The sequence below is a fragment of the Euleptes europaea genome, chromosome 9 (assembly GCF_029931775.1).
Source record: "Euleptes europaea isolate rEulEur1 chromosome 9, rEulEur1.hap1, whole genome shotgun sequence".
In the NCBI taxonomy this organism is placed as follows: domain Eukaryota; kingdom Metazoa; phylum Chordata; class Lepidosauria; order Squamata; family Sphaerodactylidae; genus Euleptes; species Euleptes europaea.
Window position 1 is genome coordinate 45,628,135 of NC_079320.1, and position 26,789 is coordinate 45,654,923.

General features: G+C 44.1%; 1 protein-coding gene across 4 annotated transcripts in view; it reads left to right on the forward strand.

The window, feature by feature from the left end:
• Positions 1-26,789, forward strand: part of TRIM2 (tripartite motif containing 2) — an 88,656-nt gene that overhangs the window by 44,861 nt on the left and 17,006 nt on the right. For 3 of the 4 annotated variants that reach the window (XM_056855713.1, XM_056855711.1, XM_056855712.1), the window contains exons 2-6: positions 11,285-11,466; positions 14,148-14,385; positions 21,523-21,674; positions 22,392-22,572; positions 24,189-24,912. In XM_056855713.1, the coding sequence (XP_056711691.1) occupies positions 11,333-11,466; positions 14,148-14,385; positions 21,523-21,674; positions 22,392-22,572; positions 24,189-24,912 (1,429 nt within the window). In that variant the 5' untranslated portion in view covers positions 11,285-11,332. Of the gene's footprint in view, positions 1-11,284; positions 11,467-14,147; positions 14,386-21,522; positions 21,675-22,391; positions 22,573-24,188; positions 24,913-26,789 lie in introns of those variants that run through there. The other variant, XM_056855714.1, reaches the window with a different exon arrangement.

Sequence of the window (26,789 nt, forward strand, 5' to 3'; positions counted from 1 at the left end):
TTAAATTGTCACAGCCAACACCCCCTCTGAAGCCAGCATTATCCTGGATGTAGATGCATTCTGCTATTGCTACTTTAACTGGTACCAACAGACTGGTCTTTGACTGTAAATAAACATGATTTGATTTGGTACCAACAGAGATCCCAAAGGATGAGGGTTTTTTGATTTCTATGATAACTTATGCTCTTATGAAACTTAGAAGCATGGATTCCTGGTTGGAGAATAGGCTGCGCTCAGCACATTGAACTGTACGTTTGGGGAATAGGAGAGGCAAAATCTATCCATGGTTTTTTGTGTTTTTTAGTTTATTTCTTTTAAACTGTGATGAGTGAAGGAGACCTCGAGGTTGAAATGCGAAATCATGCAGATATGTTTGTTTTTCCATTACAGTTGTTTAGTTATTTAGTAACTAAATGGTTATTCAGGAAAGGCAAATACATCAGTACAAGGTTGTTATGTGTTTTTTAATACTGTGCTGGCAAGAGGTTTTCTGGATACAGCGTTGATCCTCAGGTGGTGTTTCCCTCTAGGTTGGTAATGTCCTTTAAAAGAAAGTCCTCAAAAGTATTAACATAGTGGAGAGGAATTGCACTCTGTGCTTACTTAGCGGAGCAATTTCCTTTATGATGTGTGTGTATGTAAAGCGCCGTCAAGTTGCAGCTGACTTATGGTGACCTCTTACAGGGTTTTCAAGGCAAGGGAATAACAAGAGGTGGTTTGCCAGTGCCTTCCTTTGCACAGCAACCCTGGTATTCCTTGGTGGTCTCCCATCCAAATACTAACCAGGGTTGACCCTGCTTAGCTTCTGAAATCTGACGAGATGGGGCTATTCCATGCTGCCTTCCCTCCATTTCCTTTATTATATCCTCTCATATTTCATACATTTGTTTTGAGAAGGATTGAGGCAGGAACAGATTGGTCATTAGGGACACTGGCAGTCTCCCTGCGCCAGGCTGGGCCAGCCCAGTGGCAGAGATGCTGAGCATGACCCAAACCCTGTGTGAGGTGGCACCCAAGCCCCATGCGACACAGTGCCTAGCTAGCTGAACAGGCAGGCTTCCTCTTCCTTCATCCCTACCTTCCCCCTTTGTGGATCTGAGGTGGGACAAGGACAGGCAGACTTTCTCCTTCTCTCCTTCCATTCTTGGGGTGGGGGGTGGCAGCAAGGCTGGGTTGGGATGGGGAAAGGCCCTTTTCCCAGGACTGTTTTTCCCTCCCAGTCTGCCAGAATGGGAAGAGTTGGTGGGAACTTGACTCATTTGAAAATCTGTGTTAGAATCACTGGCTTGTAACTATTTTTCTTTTACAAAGCCTGGTTCAAATATTACTTTTCTCAGAATTCCTTAACACTCCATAATCCTGTGTTCTGCATAAATGCATCACTTAAACTCATCAATTAATTAAAGTTTATATGTGTATTTTTCTAATTCCATTTGTGTAGGACCATATGCGAGGGGAAATGTCTTTCTTATTACTTTGCCTGTTCAAGAGCCTGAGTATTCTCATTGAGAGCAGGCTGTAGAACATACCGTATATACCCGTGTATAAGCCGACCCGCGTATAAGCCGAGGTGCCTAATTTCTCCCCAAAAATGGGGAAAAATTAGGCACCCGCGTATAAGCCGAGGGTCGGCTTATAACCCCTCCCCCCCCAGCTGGCTTACCTTATCCAGAGGCAGGAGGTGGCGGCAGGGGGCCCCCAGTGGCCCGGGAGGCCCCGCAGGCCGCTCCTAGGCCGCTCCAGGCCTGGCGAAGGCTGTGCCCCCCCCCCCCCCCGCGGCCCAGGAGGCCTTCCCAGGCCGGTCCTGGCCGGGGGGAGCCGCGCACGCCTGGCGGGAGCGGCGGAACGCCCCTGCAGCGGCTGCAGGAGGCCCTCCGAGGCCGGTGCCGGCCTGGAGGAGCCGGGCGCGCCCGGCTGCGATCGCGCCCGGCCCTGCAGGAGGCCCTCCGAGGCCGGTGCCGGCCTGGAGGAGCCGGGCGCGCCCGGTAGCGATCGCGCCCGGCCCTGCAAAGGCCCTCCCAGGCCGGTGCCGGCCAGGAGGAGCCGGGCACGCCCGGCTGCGATCGCGCCCAGCCCTGCAGGAGGTTCTCCAAGGCCGGTGCCGGCCTGGAGGAGCCGGGCGCGCCCGGCTGCGATCGCACCCGGCCCTGCAGGAGGCCCTCCGAGGCCGGTGCCGGCCTGGAGGAGCCGGGCGCGCCCGGCAGCGATCGCGCCCGGCCCTGCAAAGGCCCCCCCAGGCCGGTGCCGGCCAGGAGGAGCCGGGCACGCCCGGCTGCGATCACGCCCGGCCCTGCAGGAGGCCCTCAGAGGCCGGTGCCGGCCTGGAGGAGCCGGGCGCGCCCGGCTGCGATTGCGCCCGGCCCTGCAGGAGGCCCTCCCAGGGCGCTCCTGGCCGGGGGAAGCCGCGCTGGCCTGGCGGCGATGGCGGCGGAGGTAAGTTTCCCCCTCCCTCCTCCTCCTCCCCCTCCCTCCTCCCCTACCCTACCGTATTGACCCGCGTATATGCCGAGGCCGACTTTTTCAGCCCTTTTTTGGGGCTGAAAAACTCGGCTTATACGCAAGTATATACGGTAGCTGGATTATACCTTGATGTCTGCTGGAATCATTCCACATTCGTCTAGCATCAGAGCTTGAATTATCTGGGCCAATTTGTTCTTTGGGCACTACACTTGTAAGACATGCAGTGTGGATTATGGAGATTGACCTGTTGCATACTGGTGAGAAGACGAGTCCTGTCGTTTTGGCAGGGAGTTGCTGATTAACCACTGCCCCCTTCTAATATTGGTATTCTCATTTGAGTCACACAAAAGATGTCTTAGAGCAGAAACTTCATGACTGAATTTGTACAAGCACTACTTAATTTATATTTAATAGCCCTTCGTAAATTATTGACCATCACCATTGTATCATTTTTAGTGACAGGAATTTTAAATAGTTCTGGGTGTTTTTAAACTTGTTTTTTAATTTTACAGCTGATTCCTGAGCTTGGGGGCCATCTAAACTGGCACAGACGCTGGCATTGGGGCACTTACACCCCCCCCCCAGACTGCTGTGGTAGCGTGGCCCTTGGACGCTGGCTTGGCCTCCTGCCGGCATCCTGCCGGTGAAAGTCCCTGCACCAGTGTCCCGGGAGGCGTTCACAGGGCGTTCTGGGGTGGGGGGTGGAGCTGCCATTAGGCAACCTCCAAACCCCTTTCAGCCCAGGAACACCCCCTCTTCAACGGCGGTGCTGTGCAAGCTTTTTGTTGGCACAGCATCACTGTTTTCAAAGGGGCTTCCCCCGCTTTTCCCCTTTTTTAATTTTCAAAAGCCCTTTTTTACCCCCCGCTGCAGTGGCGAAACCACTTTGGAGGTGCCGCAGCCCCACCACGGCCTTGCCGTCCCCGGCTGCTGCAGCTCTCAGGAATGGGCTGTGAGTTGAGTTTTAATGTAGATTTCCTTTTGTGTTCTGCAATTTCTGTTATCTGCTGTGGTCCTAGGGAAGACGACCGTGTAAAAATGAGATCTAAAAATAAATCAGTGCTGAAAATTGTGGTCCTCTCAAACGGTGGAAATTCCGGGGTATTGTACTGTTCCTTTGAGCAACCATTGGAGCCTTCCTGTAATATAAGTGGCTCTTCTGTTAGAGGAATTAAGTTGGAGGAAGGCTCCTTAAGCTGGAGGAAGGCTTCCTGGGGGATGGTTGATCCCATTCAGGACTACTAGCTTTAAGAAACATAAGAAAGGCCCTGCTGGATCAGACCAAGGCCCATCAAGTCCAGCAGTCTGTTCACACAGTGGCCAACCAGGTGCCTCTAGGAAGCCACTAACAAGACGAGTGCAGCAGCACCATCCTGCCTGTGTTCCACCGCACCCCAAATAATAGGCATTCTCCTCTGATACTAGAGAGAATAGGTATGCAGCATGACTAGTATCCATTCTAACTTAACAACCATGAATACCCCTCTCCTCCATGAATATGTCCACTCCCCTCTTAAAGCCTTCCAAGCTGGCAGCCATCACCACATCCTGGGGCAGGGAGTTCCACAATTTAACTATGCGTTGTGTGAAAAAATACTTCCTTTTATCTGTTTTGAATCTCTCACCCTCCAGCTTTAGCAGATGACCCCGTGTTCTAGTATTATGGGAGAGGGAGAAAAACCTTTCCCTGTCCACTCTCTCCAAACCATGCATAATTTTATAGACCTCTATCATGTCTCCCCTCAGCTGCCTTCTTTCCAAGCTAAACTGCCCTAAACGTCTTAACCGCTCCCCATAGGACAGTTGCTCTAGTCCCCTAATCATTTTGGTTGCTCTTTTCTGCACCTTCTCAAGCTCTGTAATATCCTTTTTTAGGTGTGGTGACCAGAACTGTACACAGTATTCCAAGTGTGGTCTCACCATAGATTTGTACAAGGGCAGTATGATATCAGCTTTGTTATTCTCTATTCCTCGTCTAATTATGGCCAGCATGGAAGTTGGCTTTTTTACAGCAGCCGCACACTTTCACTTTCATTGGGAGCCACCAAGTTTTAGTGTTAAAGAAGGAGAAAATTATCTCACACAATATCACACATAATTTTGTAGATCCCCATCAGGTCCTCCTCAGCATTTATTCCCCGAGTCTCTTGGCTTCCCCTTTTTATACCTGCTCTAGACCTGAACACCATGATCCAAATGTGGCCAAATTATATAAAGGCATGACGCTACTGGAGGTCATACTTTCATTCCCTCTCTTAAGTCCAATGGAATTTGCTTCTTCATCGCTGCCATACAATGAGTTGATTTCTTCCTTGAGCTATTCACCATGATACCAGGATGCTTGTTATTTATAATCAGTTCAGATCCCAAATGTGTACATTTTATGTTAGAATTATGTGTCTGTAAACTGCTGTCAAGTTGCTGCCAACTTAATGGCGACCCCAGGAAGGGGCTTGCAAGGCAAGTGAGAAGCAGAGCTCTTTTGCCATTGCTCTCCTCTTTAGAGTCTTCCTTGGTGGTCTCCCTTCCAAGTACCAACCCTGCTTAGCTTCTGAGATCTGAGGAGATAGGGCTATACCATTCTGCCTTCCCTCTCGATGTTAGGATTATAATGATAACTGGTGATTTCTGGTGATTTGCTTCTTCATCGCTGCCGTACAATGAGTTGATTTCTTCATTGAGCTATTCACCATGATACCAGGATACTAGTTATTTATAACCAGTTCAGATCCCAAATGTGTACATTTTATGTTAGAATTATGTGTCTGTAAACTGCCGTCAAGTTGCAGCTTTTGTGCTTTTGAGGGAAGGCAGGGAGGAGAGATTTAGTGCAATTCTGGAGGGATTGGTGAATTCATCTCCTTCAGCAATTGTACTTTAAGTGGCTATCTATTGATTGCTGCACTAAATATGAAGGGGAGAGGATGTTTATAAAATGAGAGCGTGACTTTCCTTCACTCTCATTCTCACTGAGCAAGTTGTATTAAAAATCAAGGAGGCACATTGTGAGCACGCACTTGTGTGTGCCTTTTGCTGCTGCACCGCCGTGCCATCTCTACCACGGCCACCGTTCCTGCCTGCTAATCCCGTAACGACATTCCAGTGACCAAATTCAATGGGCTAGTACTGAGTCTTGAAACAGCTGATCGCTGACTAGGAACAGAAGGGGGGGGAATCCACCCAGCGAATCTCATTGCAGCTCTGTACTGCATCCCTATCCCACAATCCCTTGCATGCTTTGCTGCAGTCTTTCAGCACGGGTAGAGTGAGAAAGATGTACTAAATAAAGATTGATTGGCTGCAATCCTTTGGGGGGGTCTCCACTTGTCAGTGACCTGGGGTTGGGGGAAATGAATGACTGCTTGACTGGGCTTCCGTATTCCCTCCATTATCCTCTGCATGGAATGGAGCATTGTTCACCTAAAGCAAGAAATGTGCTGAATCCCCAGTAACGGCAGACTGTGCAGTCGCAGGGATTCTTAAGTAGCAGGGTCACACGTGAGGCTTTCAAACTTAAAAATCTATTACTACCATTATGGTTGGCTCGTTTGGACTACTGCTGGACCAGGCTCCATCCTGGAGAGGATTGTATGTTTGGCATTGCATTGATTAAGCTCTTTTTCTGCAAAGATGGGTATGTCTCAAGTGTTTGTTCTTTATTGTACCTGGTAGCTAGTGGGTTATAGCTTTTCTCCCTCCATGTTGTGGCCCCTTATTTTTAAATATGATAAATAAGTATGTTATGGCTATTCAGGGGGAGGGTAATGCATTCTTTTAGGGTTAGCTCTGTGCCTTAAACAATAGTAAACCAAACGGGTTCAAAATCAGAGGGAAGACAGGTGTGAAAGAAAAAAACCCTTTTGTATCAATACAAAAGTGTATGACTTTTTACTGTTTTTTCCCCTTAAATGTATGTTTTTAGATATCAATTTATTTTGCTTGTGGGAGTAAACTGATTTTTTTTAAAGGCTACTTCTCCCCAGAATGTAAAGTGCCATGCTTTATGCATATTGGATCTTCCCTTTAAAGCAATATCTGTACAGTGATAGAGTTCTATTGCAAATATTGCCACTGGAAATGTATGTATGAGACCCTCTGGATTAATTCATAATTTTTGGATTAGACCTCTGGATTCTGCATATTGTTGTTAGTTGGTTGACAATTTATTCTGTTCTTTCAGAGTCTAATCACAGCTCTGGGTGGGTGGAGTACTGCCTTTATTTTAAAATCCTATACATTTTGAATAGGCTACTATTCATGATTTTTACGTTTTGGCCCATCATATTTTTGATGGAGATAAAGGTGTTTATCAAGATCATATAAAAGGCTTTGTAGAGCCCTAATGGTTTCGTTTTTTTAGGAGCTCTGCTCCAGATGGGTGTGGCCGCACACACTGATTTTTCTGCATTCGTATGCCCTCAAGACTTAGGGTTCATTCATTCTATGTACAACACACACATGTCCTTCTCCTATGAACTAACAACCCCTTGATTAGAAATTGAGAATTGCTATATGTGTGTGTGTGTGTGTGTGTGTGTGTATCTATATATTACAATCAGAAAACTTGCAAGAAGAAATGAGGATGATGTCATTATGGAAGGGTTCTCAATACAAGCTTTGACTGCTTATCAAAAGACAGTATGGTCGCTCCTACATGGGATTGGGTTTAGCCAACCTGATCCTTTTAGAAAGGGGACTTTTGTTAAAATGAGTCAGGTTTTATTTAGGTTTGCTCTCCTGATAATACTGGTATCTTAAAATGTTCAAAACTGGTTCCTTTGCAATGAATGATAACACTGTTGCTTTAACCCTTCATTTTCTCACAGCCTTATCAGTCCAAGTCAATTGTGCCTTGATTATTTATATTGTATTCGGGTAACTAGGAAATTGTGTTTTATCCCAAAAAAATAAAGAAAGAGTTTTGAAACATTATGCATGTAAGATATGCTCTATTGATGATAGGCACCAGTGTGATACAGAGAGTAAGAGGGCTTAGATGAAGAGGTTTCAGTTTTAGCTATTCCGTGGACTCATTTGTGGCTTTAGCAATTCACAGGCTGTGATCCTGTGCACATTTCCTTGGGAACCCATTAATTCAGTTGAGCACAGTGTTGTGGGATCGGGCTGCAAAGTGGGGGAAAAGTCTCATGGAGTTCAATGAGAAGTGTGTATAAGAACGCAGCTGATGGACTGACCAAACCCGTACAATTTACCTCAGTTTTGTCAATGAAATGGGAACAGTGATATAGTCACAGAATGGTTTCAAAGACAACACTGGTCAAAAATGCATGGTTGCTTTATTCCTTGTTTCAGCCAGGATTCAGTCAGGATCGAACGCACGTTCTGTGAAAACACATGCATTCGATCCTGGCTGAAACGGACTAAAGAGGCTAAAGCAACCATGTGTTTTTGCCCACTGTTTGTAAAAAAAAAATTCACAAGCATTTATTTAAAGGTTTTGTAAATTTCATACATACATACATAGATGATTAATAGTGGTAACAGACATTTTTTGGATATGAAGGTTGTTGTTTAATTCATGCCATCCTGCAAGCTATTTTGCTGTTATTATCCATTTGATAAAGCCAATGCATTTTGCCCTGAATTATCTGGATAAAAATGATATTTTGGACACAGATATGTGACACAGATTTTGGACACATATATTTCTTTATTTTGCTGCTAGCCTGTTGATTTAATGCTGCCTCTAGTTTGTTGTTGTTATGCTGTTTATACCAGTGTGCATCTTATGATTCACTTTCACTAATGTAAAAGCCATTATATTAGCAAACGATTTTAAACCTATTTCTGCTTATTTGAGGCATTGGCATAGCATTAATAATGGAATGTTAGTATGATGTGGGTTTCCATAATTATTTTAATTTATAATTAGTCCCAAAAAGAAGGATTTTCTATGGGTGGGGAGAAAGTCTGAACCAGCAACTGGGATATCTTTTGTTCTGGATGGGGCTGCACTCTCTCTAAAGGAGAAGGTTCATGGCTTGTGAGTGCTGCTGGAATACCGGGCCTCCTGTTGTATAGACAGGTGGCAGCGTTGGCCAGGGGTTTCTTTCACGTGCTTTGGTTGGTGAACCATAAGGTTGCCAATCTCCAGGTAGTAGCTGGAGATCTGCTATTACAACTGACCTCCAGCTGATAGAGATCAGTTCACCTAGGGAAACTTTGGCAATTGGACTCTATGGCACTGAAGTCCCTCTCCTCCCCAAACCCCACCCTCTTCAGGCTCCACCCCAAAAGCCTCCCGCCAGTAGTGAAGAGGGACCTGGCAACCCTAGTGAGCCAGCTGTGGCCGTTCCTGGGTAGGAAAGACTTTGGCACTGTGGTAACATCTAGATCAGGTTGCTGCAATATGTTTTATGCGGGGCTGTCCTTGAAGACTGTCCAGAAGCTACAGTTGGCACAGAATTCTGGGGCTAGAAAGTTTCATGGAGTGCTTATCAATCCAGCCTTGTTCCAGCTGCACTTGCTTCCAATTTACTTCCCGACCCAATTCAAGGTACTGGTATTGGCCTTTAAAGCGCTATGCAGCTTGGGGCCAGCATACTTTAAAAACTACCTACTCTCATATGAACGTACATGTCCACTTTGGTCATCTTTCGAGACCTTGCTTTAGGTGCCCCTGGCATCTGACGCTAGATAAGTGTCAATCCGAGAAAAGGCCTTCTTAGTTATGGCACCAAAACTTGGGAACTTCCTCTCCAGACTGATTCATCTGGCCCCTTTATCACTGTTTCCCACCAGTGAGTTAAGATGTTTTGCTTTGTTTGGCGTTTCCTCATTAACTCTTATTGGCCATCCTTTCTGTTAGTGTGTTTTTATGTGTTTTTATATTTTATGTGTACTATGTTGTTTTTAACGGTTTTGAATATTTTATACATATTTGAATTTTTAATGCATTTATTTATTTTATTTGCAAAACTTGCATCCCACTTTACAAGGGCCATCAAGGTGGCTAACAATTTAAAACATACATGATAAAACCACATTTTAAAACCACTGAAATCCACACACACACACCCAAACACAACATTAAAACAATTAAAAATGGAGTTAAAATACATGCAAAATATAAAGACAGCAATTAAAACTTTGGTAAGGAAGAAGGAAATAGAAATTGTTGAAGACTTTCTATTCCTTGGCTCCATCATCAACCAATAGGGAGACTGCAGCCAGGAAACTAGAAGGAGATTGAGACTGGGAAGGGCAGCCATGAAGGAGCTAGAAAAGATTCTGAAGTGTAAGGATGTGTCACTGGCCACCAAGATTAAGTTAATTCATGCCATTGTATTCCCTATTACTATGTATGGGTGGGAAAGCTGGAAATTGAAGAAAGCTGATAGGAAGAAAGTTGATTCCTTTAAAATGTGGTGTTGGAGGAGAGTGTTATGGATACCATGGACTGCAAAAAAAAACAAATCAGTGGGTTATAGATCAAATCAAGCCTGAACTGACCTTAGAAGCTAAAAGAACTAAACTGAGGCGATCATATTTTGGTCACATTATGAGAAGACAAGAGTCACTAGAAAAGACAGTCATGCTAGGAAAAGTTGAGGGCAGCAGGAAAAGAGGAAAACCCAACAAGAGATGGATTGACTCAATAAAGAAAGCCACAGCCCTCAATTTGCAAGATCTGAGCAAGGCTGTCAAAGATAGGAAATTTTGGAGGACATTGATTCATAGGGTCGCCATGAGTCGGAAGCAACTTGACGGCACGTAACACACACAAGGAAGGAGAGATCATTGTGGGAATGATGATGTTGTGCCAAGCAAAACAAAAATGTCTTCACACAATGGCAGAATAGGGCGCTCCCTGGGAAGAGAGTTCCAGAGGTTTGGTGCCATGACTGAGAAGGCCGTCTCCTGGGTTGCCTGCCTAAACCCAATGCAGGGCCTCCAAAGATTACTGTAGTGGTTGGGCGGGTTCATTTTAAATGCTTCAAGTATGAAATATTTTAGTGTTTTAATGTCTGCCACACTGGTAGGGTTGCCAACCTCCAGGTACTAGCTGGAGGTCTTCTGCTTTTACAGCTGGTCTCCAGCCGATAGAGATCAGTTAGTCTGGAGAAAATCCCCGCTTTAGCAATTGGACTCCATGGCATTGAAGTCCCTCCCCAAATCCTGCTCTCCTCAGGCTCCGCCCCAGAAACCTCCTGCCAGTGGCAAACAGGGACCTGGCAACCCTACACATTGAGGACCCTGAATTGGGTGGAAAGGAGGCATAGAATTGTTTTAAATGAATAAATGGAATAGTCCTGTTAAATAATACATTTTCAAAGTAGGACATGGTAACTGCTCATAACTGCACAATAATTAAGTTGTCTAGTTATACTGCCAGGGGTGTTCTGGTCATTTAATATGCAGGGAAGATTGCGTAGTCATTGCTTTCAGCTGTATGTTGTGTTCTCATTGGGATCGTTCTCAGAGAAGATATGTAGAGAGTATAATCTGCAAATGTGTTAAATAAATAAGCATGTGGAGATGGGCAACAGTTGCTCTGAAGGCATGTGATGATTTCAGCAAGTTACAGTAAAATAGTTATAAGCCTGATCAGTGTCTAGATGGGAGACTGTAAAATGCTCTGCGAGCAAAGTAATTAATCAGTTTTAAAATACACTATGACAATTGTAAACATCATTTGCACATATGTTTTGAGCTAGTAGTGTAGCATTTCCACACACCCCACATTAAGGCTGCCATTTTAAAAAGCATTTTTTCTGCATTCTCATTCTAATAGCCCTTAAATTCGGACTAAGCGATAAGGTTTTTTTTTATTCTAAATTTCTGTTTGTTAAACAATTTGCAGCAGTGTGCCAGGTAAAAAAGAACGGGACCCACATGTCAGTGGTCTAGGATGGCCAGTGAAGGCTCCAACATCCCAAGTCCTGTCGTGCGTCAGATTGACAAACAGTTTCTGATCTGCAGCATATGCCTGGACCGTTACAAGAACCCCAAAGTACTCCCCTGTCTGCATACTTTCTGTGAGAGGTAAGCTTTAATTCTGTACCCCAACCAAAATGTTTACAATTGGTCGGTCTCTTTGGATGGTTGCAGGGATCGCTTCCCAGAAGTAGAGTTACGCTTGGGTTACAATGAACCTTGCATTCCAGTTGGAAAGTTCTCCTGAAACCTAAAACTACATTTAAGGAACAAGAGGCTAAACTGCCCTTGACCTTGGAGGAAGAGCTGATCCTTAAGAAGGAGGTGGCAAAATTAATCTGGAGTCTCACTATGATATTTTGGTAACCAGTTGCAATAGTTACAGTGTAAAAGTGCAAGAGTCCAGTAGCACCTTAAAGACTAACAAAATTTCTGGCAGGGTATGAGCTTTTGTGAGCCACAGCTCACTTCTTCAGATACAGCTAGAATGTGATTCCATCTATCCTTAAGTAGAGACGAGTGAATTAGACACATGACAGCAGTGTAAATGTCAACAGCAAGTAAATGGCATTAGCAGGCGTGATTGGATTAGAAGAAGAAGAAGATTGTTTCTTTTGGCGACTTTCTCTACCACTTAAGGGAGAATCAAATTGGCTTACATATCTCCTTCCCTTCCCCTCCCCACAACAGACACCCTGTGAGGTAGGTGGGGCTGAGAGAGTGTGACTAGCCCAAGGTCATCCAGCTGGCTTCATGTGTAGGAGCGGGGAAACAAACCCAGTTCACCAGATTAGCCTCCGCCGCTCATGTGGAGGAGTGGGGAATCAAACCCGGTTCTCCAGATAAGAGTCCACCACTCCAAACCACCTCTCCTAACCACTACACCACGCTGGCTCTCCCATAGGTGTGATATGCAGAGGGTAGTAGGTGCAGAGAAATCAGTTATAGTGTGTGTATTTTGTTTTAAGAAAACACTTCCTTTGTGTACACGAAGTACACATTTGCACGAAGTAACATAGAACTAGAGATTTCAGTCACTGAGAGCCTGTGTGGTATAATGGCTAGAGATCCAGGCTCAAATAGGTTGGGGACCCCTGAGCTGTGGCATCGCATCTCTGCTGAGCTCCCATCCCATACTCTGCTCTCCCCAGGCACCACCCTGAAATCTCCAGGAGTTTCCTAATCTGGAGTCGGAGGAAGGGCAGGATGAAAATGCAATAATGTGCTGTTTACCCATTGAACCAATTTTGAGCACTTTAACCAGGAAACAGATCAACGGAGAACGGAAATTGAAGCGAATATGTTCAGAAACCAGGTTTTAGATGTCTAGACATAACATTTCGTGGCTAAAAAGAAGATTTCGTTGACAATGAGGACCATTGTTTCCATGGAAGTACATCAATACTTTTGGGGCAGGGCTCTTGTATCTTTAAGAACTTCAGGATGGAAAGCTGTGTTGGGTAATATTTTCACTGGGACTGCATTTCTGGGCCAGTAGTGCAACCTAGTCTAAAAGTGAAATCTCCTGCAACCATTTTTGTACTAACCTTTTGTCCTGCAAGTTTCCTTTCATTTTGTAGAACTACCGTGACTACAGTGCTTCGTGGGCAGATTTGAATCCAGTAGCGCTAATGGCTGTGTCTTCCTAGACATTTTAAAAATACCCTATTTGGAGGCATATTAGTCAGAAATTCTGCCTGAAATGCGGTCCTACATAGATTCCTTCATAGGCTGAATTTAGTCTGGATTCAGTTTTTTGGCATGCCGTTAGAAACCGCCAGCATTTGCAGTTATGGGCCAAAAGCCAAAACTGGGCCGGACACAGCCTGTGGTGACAGACGCACACAATTGCCTCACCACAGGCTGAAGCTGCTGGAAATTGACACAGGCTGGGCTATTTTTGATAGTCATTACAGGCTGATGTGCTAAAGAGAACTCGGCTGCTTTGAAGGACGTGATTGTCTGGAAAGCAGAGCAAAAATATGAATGATAATAATTTCAGGCTCTAGGGTGCTGAAGGAGAGACTATCCACATTTTGAAAGCATTTGGTAGATTTATGTATGTAGATAGCATCGTTCTCCCTTATGTGTACATTATTATCTCTATCATCAGGTTTCATAGATTTAAATAGTACTTAAAACAATGTTGGTCCTGACCTGGATGGGCCAGGCTAGCCTGATCTCGTCTGATCTCAGAAGCTAAGCAGGGTCAGCCCTGATTAGTATTGGGATGGGAGACCACCAAGGAATAGCAGGGTTGCTGTGCAGAGGAAGGCACTGGCAAACCACCTCTGTGGCAAACCACCTCTCTTGCCATGAAAACCCCAAAAGGGGTGGCCAGAAGTCAGCTGCGACTTGACAGCACTTTACACACATACATATAACCTTTATTGGCATAGAGACTTTACACACACACAAAAAATGTTGACTGGAGCTGACTGCAGGAAAATGGAAATTAGTGCATACGCTACAGGAAAATAAGTTTTTTAAAAATCGTATTAACATCAGAGCTATGAAGAACTATTGTTTAGACAGTCTCCACCTATCTCCCTGTGTTGTTGCCACTCTGTGTAGCTAGTGTGTGCTTGCTGGAGAGTGTACTTTTTAAATGGATTAAGTTCACAGCATTCCCATCTGACAGGAGTTGCAATCCCTGAAACATTCAAACAACACTGGCAATTTATTCTACCTTTCTCCTATTAATAAATCAGATGGCAGATTTAAAAAATAATAATCCGATCTTCATCTCAGCCTCTTTGTCTCTCTCTCTTTTTAACCTTCTTTGTTAGGTGTCTACAGAATTACATTCCTGCCCACAGCTTAACCCTTTCTTGCCCAGTGTGCCGCCAGACCTCCATCCTGCCAGAGAAAGGGGTTTCTGCACTTCAGAATAACTTCTTCATCACCAACCTAATGGATGTCCTGCAGCGATCGCCAGACAATAGCATTGAGGAGTCTTCCATCTTGGAGACAGTCACAGCTGTTGCTGCTGGGAAACCTCTCACCTGCCCCAATCATGAAGGAAATGTAAGTGCACTGCTGCCCTATAATACCTATAGTTTTGGTGAGTGGTTGCACCATCTTCTTTGTTTTGCTAATGGTTGGATAGAAGAGGGCCCTTGTTTGTGCTTTCTTCTTTCCGGTTAAAAAGAAAGAATAAATATCCCATGTATGATACTGCATGGTGCTGAAGTGTTATGTTATTAAGCAGGAGGCTTTCTTGCTAGCTAGCTCAGAAGTAAAAGCTTCACAATACAGTAAGCTACATATTTCACATCTGCTTTACTGGAAGAGAAAACATCTCAGTGTGACTTGGAAGGGGAATGGCTTCCTGCTTCTTCCCATTATCCATTTATACAATTGTTGAGATGCTTCTACCTAAAGTCCATTCCCTCTTCCACCATTGCCATATCTCCTGCTTTCATTTTATGTAATTCAAACCATAATATATTACAAATGCCAAGTAGGTGGATTGCAGACAGTGCCTGCAGAGCGAATACCTGCAGATCAGTCAGGCTAAGAAACTAAACTGTGTGCTGTAGAGAGGGTGGGGGGGGGGATCAGGTTTACCACCCAACCCTGACGCCCATTTGTTACTTCATCTGACTAAAGCTTACATCCCCACATAGCTGGATATTGCACTCTCATTACAGTGTAGTGGTTATTTGCAATGGATTGGCTTGCCTGCATAAGATAATACAGTTATGAATTATTGTTATAGCCCAATAATAGCGCAATATCCAATAATTTGTGAATACTGCTTAGGAAAGCATTCCTTTCTTACACCGTGCATGATGTTTACCTAGGTACGATGAAGTTAAGATTAGACTTTATACTACCCAGTGTTACCTCACTAGTTATAACAGTTATTGGAACCAGCAGAGAAAGAGTCTGCAGAAACCACATGTTCTAACAAGGGACCTCAGGAATAAATGGAGCTTATGGCATGAATTATTTCATCATTCCACTTGAATTGGTTGGTTGGCACCACTGCGGGCGCATGAGTGAGTGCCCTGCTGCCTTTAGAATGTGGCAGTGTAATGTGAACCACATTGGCGATTGTTGCCTCTAATGATTAGGAAGTTTTTTTATTCAAGTAGAAACACAATCCAGTGCTTGGCAAATGGCAAGCTAAAATCCTTAAGCATGTCTAGGGGGTAATGTAGCTTGTGAGCCATTTGGCAAAGAGGAGAATTTCAGAACTGCAAAAGCTGGTAGATGGCTATCTCCTCAAAACGTTTCCTGTTATTCCTTTCACTGTTCCACTTGCTCAGCTGCTCACAGAAACAGAAAAAGACCAGCATCACTTAAAGCATGACCTTCTGGTATTCAGCTGAGAACAGTGTTTGGCTAGTTTTGTCTGTGGGTTCCTAGTGCAATTTCTCAGGCTGTGTACTGAAATCCTTTGCTTTGGAAAATAGAATTATTTGGGTTTATACATGAAGTAAGTGCTGTGACTATATCAGGACTGTATCTGCTTGGTGCCACAGCCAATTAGAGTTGTTGATCTTCAGCTATTGGACCCCAGCAACCACTCTGTGCATTTGGGGGAGGGGGCTAGGGCCCTGCAGGGATCTGGTTGTGGTGGCTCTATGAGCTCCTGCCCTTCGAAATTTATCTTACTTAATCTTTAAAAAAAAATTCTATCTTGCCTTAAACACAAGGCAGTTGGGCAGTTACCAAAGTAAATCAGGCTTGCGATTATCACATATTAACTCTGATTTTCTCATGATATCTGGACATAGGCACAAACCCTTCAAGAGCTGTTATTTCAGCATGATATACTAGGTAAGATGTTGGAATATAGGATCACCATCCCAGCGCTGGCAACCAGTGGAAGCTTTAGTGGGATGGAGACTTGTAAATTACCATCACTCCAACATTGAGACATCTATGATTTTACCATGGAGTTTTGGTGGAATGCTAGAGTGTTGCCTGACACAATGCTGTCACTTCCTGGTTCACACCAGAAGTGACACTGTGGAATTGAACAGTGGTGGAGAATGGAGACTGCTGGGTGTGGGGTCTCCTGCCAGAGAGGGAGACCAGACTAGGATTTGGAGAGACAGTCTCAAACCCCTACTCTACCATGGAAACTCACTGGGTGACTACATCAATCTCTCTCAGCCTAACTTACCTCTCAAGGTAGTTATGGGGATAAAATTGAGGAGAGAATGTTATCAGCTGCTTTGAGTCCCTATTGGGAAGAAAAGTGGAGTATAGATAGATAAACATTTCTGCCTGTGCAATAGTTCGTGTGAGCTTTTGCACAATCAGGAGAACTTTTTGGATTTAGTTTCACATTTCTCATGCAACATTCTGGTATGTAAAATTGTTCTTTCTTGATTGGAAGATGCCTTCCACATGGGTAAGGTCACCTTTGGATCCAACCATTTCCCGCTCTGAAGGAAGGGCATCTTGAAGCTTGGGTGATTCATATCAATTGCTTGGGGAGGCAGGAACTAAATTCTACTTCCTGTCTCCTGTGCGTGAATCGCCCTGAACTTCCAGTTCCTGCCTTGCTGGGGAGAGCATCGTCATAGCCGACCTGCTCAGTGCTAGGCTAGTTAGCAGATTCAGAATTTCTTTCCTTCCTTTGTCTGTTAACCTTATCCTCTTGTCTGCCTCCCACGTCTCCTACCCCACTGTCTCCTCGTTCGTTCAGCCAGTTCCCTCCAGAGGCTCCCTCCCGAGGGCTAACATGGCTACCGCACCTGAAAAAGCCACGGACCACAAGATGGCCACCAGCCTTTCCCGCGGAGAGAAAGAAGACCTCCTCTCCAATACCAACCTGGACACGACCCTTAAAAGATCGGGCAACCCGGCTCCATCCGTCAGTCGCTCAGGTGGTCTCACGGAGAAGGCGTCCGGGAAGCCAAAGGGGGAGAAGATTAAGGCCGGCACGGCTAAACCACTCGAGTCAAAGAAGCGAAAGGGCGAGAAAAGGAAACTCGGCACCAAAACAGCCGCCGCTGCTTCAAACAAAGCAAGCCGCGTTAACACCATTGTGGCCCCTGCAGGCTCTGATGGCTACCCAGACCTTCTGATTGCCTGCTGCAGCCATACCACAGGCAGCCAACTTCCCCCATCACCGGAGAAGCTGTCAATGGGTAAAGTACCCCCCCCTCAGGAGGGCACACGCCCCATGCCGCTGACGGAGGAGAGGGTGACTGAACTAATTAGCAGCACCTTTAGAAAGCATTTCCAGGCACTTCAGGCCCTGGTGTCCCAACATCACTCCTGCATTGCAGCCCCTATTCAAACCTCCCCCCCCCCCACTCCCATGGGCTCGCCTCCATGCCAGGCCTCTCCAGCATTTTCTTCGGCCGCACCAGTCATCCATCGCCCTCAAGAGAGACCAGGAGACACCTCACCTGGTTAGCCAAATTGTCTAATCTATCCAGGGGCACTCAATATATTCAGGAAGAGCCTGTACAACTGTTCACCGATGCATGCCTGACCTGGCACAGCGACACTGGAACCCCAAAGAGAAGCAGCTTCACATCAACCTGCTAGAATTGAGAGTGGTCTGGCTGGCCCTACTGAAATTTCAACCCATATTACAGAACAAGCATGTGCTGATCCGCACCGACAGTGTGGCTACCAAAGCCCACATGAAAAACAGGGTGGATCTAGGTCCCCGACCCTACACAGGGAAATGGAGAAGATCTTGAAGTGGGCAGAATGCCATCTACCTTCCATCAGGGCACAGCACATTCAAGGAGTGCTGAACACCCAGGCAGAGTGGCTCAGCCGGTGCACCATCGAGGAGGGGGAAGGGGCGCTCATTCAGGCAGCCTTCCAACACATAGTCAACCATCTGGGCCTGCCAGCAGTGGATTATTTGCATCCCACCAAAACTCCCAGCTCCCTCGATTCTTCTCCCGCTATTTCCACACGAGGGCGGAGAGAGTGGATGCTCTCCTTTCCCCCTGGCCACCAGGGTTACTCTACGCCTTTCCTCCAATTCCCATTCTGCCCAAAGTGATCAGAAAGATCAGGAACGAGAAGGCCGATGTCATCCTGATAGCACCTGATTGGCCATGTTGCCTGGGGTATCCTGTTCTCCCAGAAATGTCGTAATCCCGGCCATGGCGTCTACCAACATCCCACAATCTCCTATACCAAGGACCAGTCCTACATCCGGATCTGGACTGGTTCAAGTTGACCGCCTGGAGATTGAAAGGAACCGGCTCATAGATCGTGGCCTCTCTACGGAGATAGTCTTTGAGGCCAAGCGTCTATCCACTAGGAGGATCTATGGCTATACCTGGAAGACCTACATGCTGTGGTGCAAGCGAAAGGCAGTATGTCCCACCTCTCCATCACTTCCACAGTTGCTTGCCTTCCTTCAGGACCGTGTCCGACAAGGGCTCAGGGCATCCACTCTGCGCAAATAGATAGTGGCCATTGCTACTGTCTGTCCGACCCTAGAAGGTGTTGCCCTATCCTCCCACCCCAAAGTCAAGGCATTCATAAAGGGAGTGGCCCAGTCATCTCCACCCATCATTCACCGATTCCCTACCTGGAACCTTAACACTGTCTTGGTGGCACTCACCAAACCACAGTTCGAACGCCTCAGAGAGGTGTCTCTAAGTTTCCTCAGGATGAAAACACTGTTCCTGGCCGCTATCACCTCGGCAAGACGGGTTTCCAAGCTAGGCGCTCTATCCATCCGCAAGGCGTATGCATCTTCCACCGGGACAAAGTGGTCCTTAGGACTGACCCCACCTTTATCCCCAAAATCAATTCACACTTCCACAGGCAGCAGGAACTGCACCTTCCGTCATTCTGCCCTAACCCTACCAATTCTAAAGAGAAAGGATGGCACTCTCTGGACTTACGTAGAGCTCTCAGAATTTACATGAGGAGAGCCGCTAACATCCGGAAGTCAGGCTTCCTGTTTATCTCCATATCCTTGCCCAACAAGGGCAAGAAGATGTCCAGGGCAGCAATCAGTAACACCATCAGGTTATGCATCATGGAAGCATACAAGGCTAGCGGACTTCCTATTCTGAAGGGCATCACCGCCCATTCCCTGCGCAGTGCCGCCACCTCGGCTGCATTCGACAGGCAAGCTACAGTCAAGGACATCTGCAAAGCCGCCACTTGGGCATCAGGATCTACCTTCATCAGGCATTATCGCATTGACGCTCATGCATCCGCAGACTCAGCCTTCGGCAGACACATCCTGCAACACATGGTGGACGAAGATGAAGACTAAACCCATCTGAACTCACTGGCTCTTGGACATCCCAAGCTTCAAGATGCCCTTCCTTCAGAGCGGGAAAAGATCCTTGATTACTTACTGAGAAGGTCCTTTCTGCTCTGAAGTAGAAGGGCATCTTGCCCACCCAAAGATTGGCAGTCGTCATCAAGGGTGGCAGAGCTTCATTCAGCCAACACTCACTATGGGAGCCATGTTCCTTGCAGGACCAAGAGCACATTTTGTAGTCGACACCAAGGCTGTTCCTTCTCTTGGTATCAAAGTACCTAACAACTGTTCCTTCCTGTTTCCAAGTTAATGTTGTTGTGTCACCACTTAGTTTGTACACCTGTGTTATATATATGTTGTGGTTACTATATATGCTTCTCTTAGCTCGTTGTAACAAACTGGAAGTTCAGGGCTGTCCACGCCCAGGAGACAGGAAGTAGAATTTAGTTCCTGCCTCCCCAAGCAATGGATGTGAATCACCCAAGCTTCAAAATGCCCTTCTACTTCAGAGCAGAAAGGATCTTCTCGGTAAGTAACCAAGGATCCTTTCTCTGTCTCTCTCTTTGTATATAGAAGACTTAAATCTCTTCAGTTACATGCCATTTTTGTAAAATGAAAGGATGCAAAATGAGAGTAAGATGCTTATTACTGGAAAACTTTGTTAGATTAAAAGTTTGCTTTTCTTTCTTCCTCTTGATTTGAAAGAACCGCTTGGCGTTGCTGGGTCCTGTTGTATAATTTCCTTTAATATGCTTCTGCCTGATTTGGAAAAAAAACAACAACCCTGTTCTTTCCTGCCTCTGGTAAACATTAAGCAGTACAGATTACTCCCTGTTAAAACTTTGCCAAAAATATGGCTCTCATTATATCAAACTTGATGTTCCCTTGTTCCGTATTCAAGGGGGAGTCTGTAATGCTTTAGGCATTTTGAGAAGTAATAAGAGTCTTAAAGTACAAGAGTGTCAGAATTATTTCAAACTGAAAAGTGTAAAATTACGGCTGGAAATGTGTCTGTTTAATTTAATGTAGTATAAATTGTATTTGTTTATGCTTATAACAATAGTGTGTTTTTCAATGTCTTTGTTCCTAAAAATAATACAATCTGTCAATTATAGGGCAGCATACATGGTCCTCTGTGTCTGTATTTTATTCTCAAGAACTGTGATATAGGTCATGCTTTCTGGCTCAAAGTCACCCACTGAGATTAATGGCAGAAAGGATTTGAACCTGGGCCTTCCCAATCATAATCTGACACTTTAATGACTGAATCGCACTGGCTCTAAACTGCAAATATGGATCACAGTTCAAGTAGCACTCCAAAGGGGGGTGCAGTATGTAAACCTACTGAAGTTGGATTCACTTTCAAAGACCTAGGACTAATAGAATTGAAAGATGAATGGACAAACCACTATTCAGTTCATTCCTGCCTTAAAAGTGGGATTTAATGTGTCCAAAACATTTGCATTTGCTTGTTAGAAGTAACAAAGAAAACTATTGTGGTTCTTCTTGGCCAAAACCAGAGTAGACAGTCCCTTCCTCTAATTCCATAAATTGTGGTGCTGATGCTTTGAGTTCAGGATTGGGATACTGTATTCAAAACAATATGCCTTGGAATAGAGAGATACTGCAAGTGTAAATGAGAAACTGGTATTGGAAAGACAGAAACTCTTTCCCTTCTTGCTCCCAGAATGCCAGGAGTTCGATCTGACACCAACTCCATATTACATCTGCATGCCTGCTCAGCATTTTACACAAGATGCTGACAAGATCATGACCTAAGACATATGATCCCCTTCCCCTATTGGTTTGTGTGTTTGTTTGTAATATCCAGCCTGATGAAGAACTCCAAAGCTTGCACACTTTTTTTCTGTCATATTGGTTAGTCCTAATAAAAGCTATTGTGTGGTTTTTGTTCTTATTTTTGGATTTCTCTTCCTCTTTGTAACCAGCTGATGGAATTTTATTGCCAGTCTTGTGAGACAGCCATGTGCAGGGAATGTACAGAAGGAGAGCATGCGGAACATCCCACAGTACCCCTCAAAGATGTAGTAGAACAACATAAGGCTTCGCTTCAGTCTCAGCTAGATGCTGTCAACAAAAGGTATGAAACTTTCTCTGTAATACTCACTACAGGATTTACAGCAGTCTGACAACGAAAGCAAAGCTAGTTTCTAATTTAAGCAAGCTTGTTTTCACGGTCCCTCAAAAGAGGTGTTTGAGGAGTTATTGAACATTGGTGGTGGGACAGGAAGAGCCCATGCCTCATGCTTCCTGTTCCCTTTGCTTCTACATATTATCATGACATCTGAATGCAGCCTATGGCCATATTTTTGACAAACGTTGTCTGGCTTGTGCATTTCCCTCTTTCCTACCCTTGTGTGTTGAGAGCAGTTCATAGTTCATGGTCTGGGAAGCCTTGAGTTAAGCTCCAATTCACCATGAAGTCTGAATGCAGACCCCTAGGCAAATTAGAGTTCCAGGAAGCTTTTCTGTCATGCTTGTTATAGAAAGGAGTGGAAAATAGGGGAGTGAGAAGGAATGTGCAAGGAAGACAATAAGCTGTATTAGTGCTGGGGACAAACGGTATTGTTGTGTGGTGCCTGAATGTGGCTGAATCCAGTTCAATAGAATTTCCTCAAATGAGATTAGGAACCTGAACATAATTTTTACCTTACCACGATTTAGCCAGTGAATAAACATTCTCTAGCATTAAAATTCTAGTACTGAAGATTAAAAAATAGTTTTGTCATATGAATTCAAAAAGAATTTCGTGGCAATGCCTTTGAAACCAACTTTCGCTATTGTTTATCTCCCTCAGGCTTCCAGAGATAGACTCTGCGCTCCATTTCATATCAGAAATTATACATCAGTTGACCAATCAAAAGACGAGCATTGTAGATGAAATTCATTCCACTTTTGACGAACTCCAGAAGACATTAAATGTCCGCAAGAGTGTGCTGCTTATGGAACTGGAAGTGAATTATGGCCTTAAACATAAAGTAAGACCCTGGCTTTTGTTAGCAAAGTGCTGTCTCTCTTTGAACTGTAGGTGCCCCTAGAAGGAAATGATATCTCAACTCTCATCTTCTAGCTGAGAAATATGAAAAAAATAGCTTATGTGCAATAAACATTTAATTTAATTGGACATTTTCCATTTTGATTATGTGGAAATGAGTGACTTTTGCAAACAAACAGCTTTAGTAACGTTGCCATAAAATTTGTTTGAAAGAAAGAGTAATTGGAAGCAGTTTTTAAATGAACAGCCAGTCCCGGTTGGATTCCCAGGGAGTGTGTTAATATATCCACATAACTGACAGTTTTGAAAACTGGGAATTAAAGTATTGTCACAGTTTATGATGAATTTTTGATCTGGTTTCATTAGCCATAATGCCTACAATAAAAAGCAAATATGGCTGTTTAATATGTTTATGCTGTATTAGACAAAGTTGGTGATAATATAGCCAGCTGTGGGCGTATAAAAGTCAGACAGCTATTACATTTTTAAGCATGTCGTTTGTATTCTTAAATGTGTGCTAAAATCCAACTGCATGTAAATAGTCATATTATAAGTATAGTAAAACAGTTTTCCCTTCTGTGTAATGAAAGATAAAATCATATAAAAAAGTCTATCCCACAGTTTAAAACCATCCTTTCTTTTTAGTTAATTTTTCCAGCCACTTGAATTTAGTTCATTTAACCCATAAATGGGGTTGTGATCACTTTGGGAATTCTTGTTGAATTATTTATTCAATACAGCCATGTCCTTGAAGAATGACAAAACAAGAAACAATGGTTCCTTCAGTGAATTTTATCAGAAGGTCCAACCTGCAACTCTCCTTACAAAATGTGATCAAACTAAATTGTGATCAAAGAAGCTTTAATTGTGTCTTTGGCGTTTAAAAAATGTTATTTTGTCTCATTGTCCACTGTTAATTTAAGAGTTCTCCCCCTGCCCTTCTATATGGTGATCCAAAGATTTATAGAAGCTTGGTTGAAAACTAAAATGTGTGTGTTGGGGGAAACAGCTATTTGGGAATCTGGATACTCCTCCATAAAACCCAAAATGAAGTGTTGTTAGGTAGGCCTGTGTTAGAGTTGAGGAATGAACCTTAAGTGGGTATGGATGTGTCAATGCAGCAACAATTCTCTGTGTAGCTTTCATTGCCACTATAAGTGCAGAGGCATTCAGAAGCAATGGACTATCTCAACATCCTGTCTTTTCCCCAGTCTTTCTCAAGCCTGCTTTGCTATGAAGTTTTGGGAAAGATTACAGTGAAGTGTAGATAAATAAATGTTAATCAAGGCCATTGTGCATTCCTGCCATTGTTGAACATCCTTGGATTTCTTTTCTGACGTTTGCATTTATGGTGGACATCAGTAATTTTAAGACAATAAAGGTCAGACAGCTTTGGTTGCAGTCCTATATATGTTTTCTTGTGAATAGGTAGAACTAGGAATGAGTAGAACTAGGAAATGCTACTGTCTGAGATCCTGGAGAGCTGCTGCCAGTCCAAGTAGACTATACTGGCCTAGCTGGACCAGTGGTCTGACTCAATGTAGCATAGCTTTATATGTTCATATGCCCCACAGTCATTGTGTTTTACCCTCTGTCCAGGTTCTGCAAACTCAGCTTGATACTCTGCTGGAAGGACAGGAGAATATTAAGAGTTGCAGTAACTTCACTGCCCAGGCACTCAATCATGGAACAGAAACGGAAGTCTTACTGGTTAAGAAGCAAATGAGTGACAAGCTGAATGACCTGTCTGTACGGGACTTCCCACTGCAGCCCCGTGAAAATGATCAGTTGGACTTCATAGTGGAAACGGAAGGGTTGAAGAAGTCCATTCATAACCTCGGTACTATTTTAACCACGAATGCTGTTGCCTCAGAAACAGTGGCCACAGGTGAAGGGCTGAAGCAGACTGTCATTGGGCAGCCTATGTCAGTCACCATCACAACCAAGGACAAGGATGGTGAACTCTGTAAAAGTGGAAATGCTTACCTCACTGCTGAGCTGAGCACCCCTGATGGAAGTGTAGCAGATGGGGAAATACTTGACAATAAAAATGGCACTTATGAATTTTTGTACACTGTCCAAAAAGAGGGGGACTTTACCCTCTCGTTGAGACTGTATGAGCAGCATATTAGGGGCAGCCCCTTCAAACTCAAGGTGATCAGGTCAGCAGACGTATCCCCTACAACTGAAGGTGTTAAGAGGCGCGTGAAGTCTCCGGGCAGTGGCCATGTGAAACAAAAGGCAGTAAAAAGGCCAGCCAGTATGTACAGCACAGGCAAAAGGAAAGAGAACCCCATTGAAGATGACCTAATCTTCCGAGTAGGTAAGGAATGTGCCTGTCTTATACATTCAGAATATTGTGGTGTTCAATTACAGTCAACTTATTTTAGAGTTAACATTTTAGAATGTTAACGTTCAAGCAGAATTAAATCAATGTGTGTGATGTTCTCTATAGGTTTATTACAATTCATCTGTGCTGGGAAGTTAATGATACATGCAAGAGGTTTCAAACTAGTGTTCTGAATTTACTGTTGCTCTGCAATCATTGTTTTACATGGCAGCAGTTGAGGATGTCATGTGTAGTTGCAGTTCAAGGTCCTGAGATTTTAGCTCCAGTGTGAAAACCCACAGTTCAAAACTTCATTGATTTTAGTAAGTCATGAAAGCTGAAGGGGAATAACTCAGCAAATGGTGAAGATAGCATCAATCAATAGTAAATTATGCATCATTAACCTTGTAAGAGATGTAGTTCATTGGTTTCTCAAAATAATCATTGTTTGAATGTATTAATCAAAATGTTCTGGAGGCTTATATAAAATTGAAATTGTCTCTGTGCAAAATGCACTTGTTCACTAGTCCAGATTGTAGTGGTTGTTGTGCAAGAGTAAACTGAATATGGGATGAATCTACTTGGAGAATCAGTGGATGTCTAGAATGAAAGGGAAGAATCATTCTGCAAAAAGTATGAGATATTTTTTTACTCAGACATTGAGTAAACGGAGGCCTTTAGTTTAACTTGCACATTTGGTATATACCATTTTTATATATGGTCAGAACACAATTGTGTTTTTCAAGTTAAAATTTCAGCTTGACCCTGCACTGGGGAGGAACACAAAATTGACACTGGCTGTTCAAATATCTAAAAGTGCACTGTAGGTAGAGAGAGGTGGGATTACACATGATGATCCTGCCTCCCAAAGTCTACAGAGAACCCTCTGTGGAGAGATAATTAGGACCCTACTTTTTACTCTTTGCTGCCATTTGGCTTAATACGCAATGTCAGAGAAAAAGCAGGGAGGGATGTCCTGCTCCCTTCTATGTACATACAAAATACATACTTATAGGACTTCTTGTAATGGCATCAGCTTTTTTTTTAGTGGTTGTTTTAATGCCATCGGCTTGTTTTCTAGTGGCTTGTTTGAGTGGTGTCAGCTTGTTTTTCAGTGGCTTTTAATGCCATTGTTTTAAATGGTTGTGTTTTACTAGTTTTGTTTTATTACTGTAGTTATAAACCACCTCAATTAGGTCTGTGGAAAGGCAGCATATACATTTTCAAAATAAATTAGTAAATATTTTTAAATAACTGAAGAATGAGATGCTGAAATGCAAGTTGGTGTACATGTTCTGGACAGCTTTTTATGTTTCATTTTCAAATTCCAGCTTGCCTCTCTTTGTTGCTTGAGAGCTCAGAATGAAATTTGATATGCATTGTCACAAAAATCATTCTACATTTCAAATCTGAAGATCAGATCAGTCCTGATATACCTTTTAAAAGGTGGTAGAAATGCAAACTAGACATAATACAACTTCTGAAGCGAGCCCTTCCCAGTGGTGTGTTTTGCTAGTGTGAGGTAGGTCAGTTTGCTTAATCATTATATCTAACTCTGAACTAGGCCCTGGAGTGTGGATCAAAAAATTCCACAGGATAGAAGCAGTATGTGTAGGTTTAAGAGATGAACGACCACTGATATCTCACAAGACTACATTCTGAGATCTCAGTGGCCATTTTGGGAGCTCCTAGGAAACCATAATGATATTACTGAGCTTTCTAAACCTTTGTTTCTGTCAAAGATCTTGGGGAAGAGGAGAAGGAAAGCAGGAAAAGGGAACAGAAAGAGAAGAACTTCCTTGTCTATACATTTGGAGCTGGTCTTGCCATGGCCATTTCCACATGGGTTATTTGACCCAGTTTCAATGCTG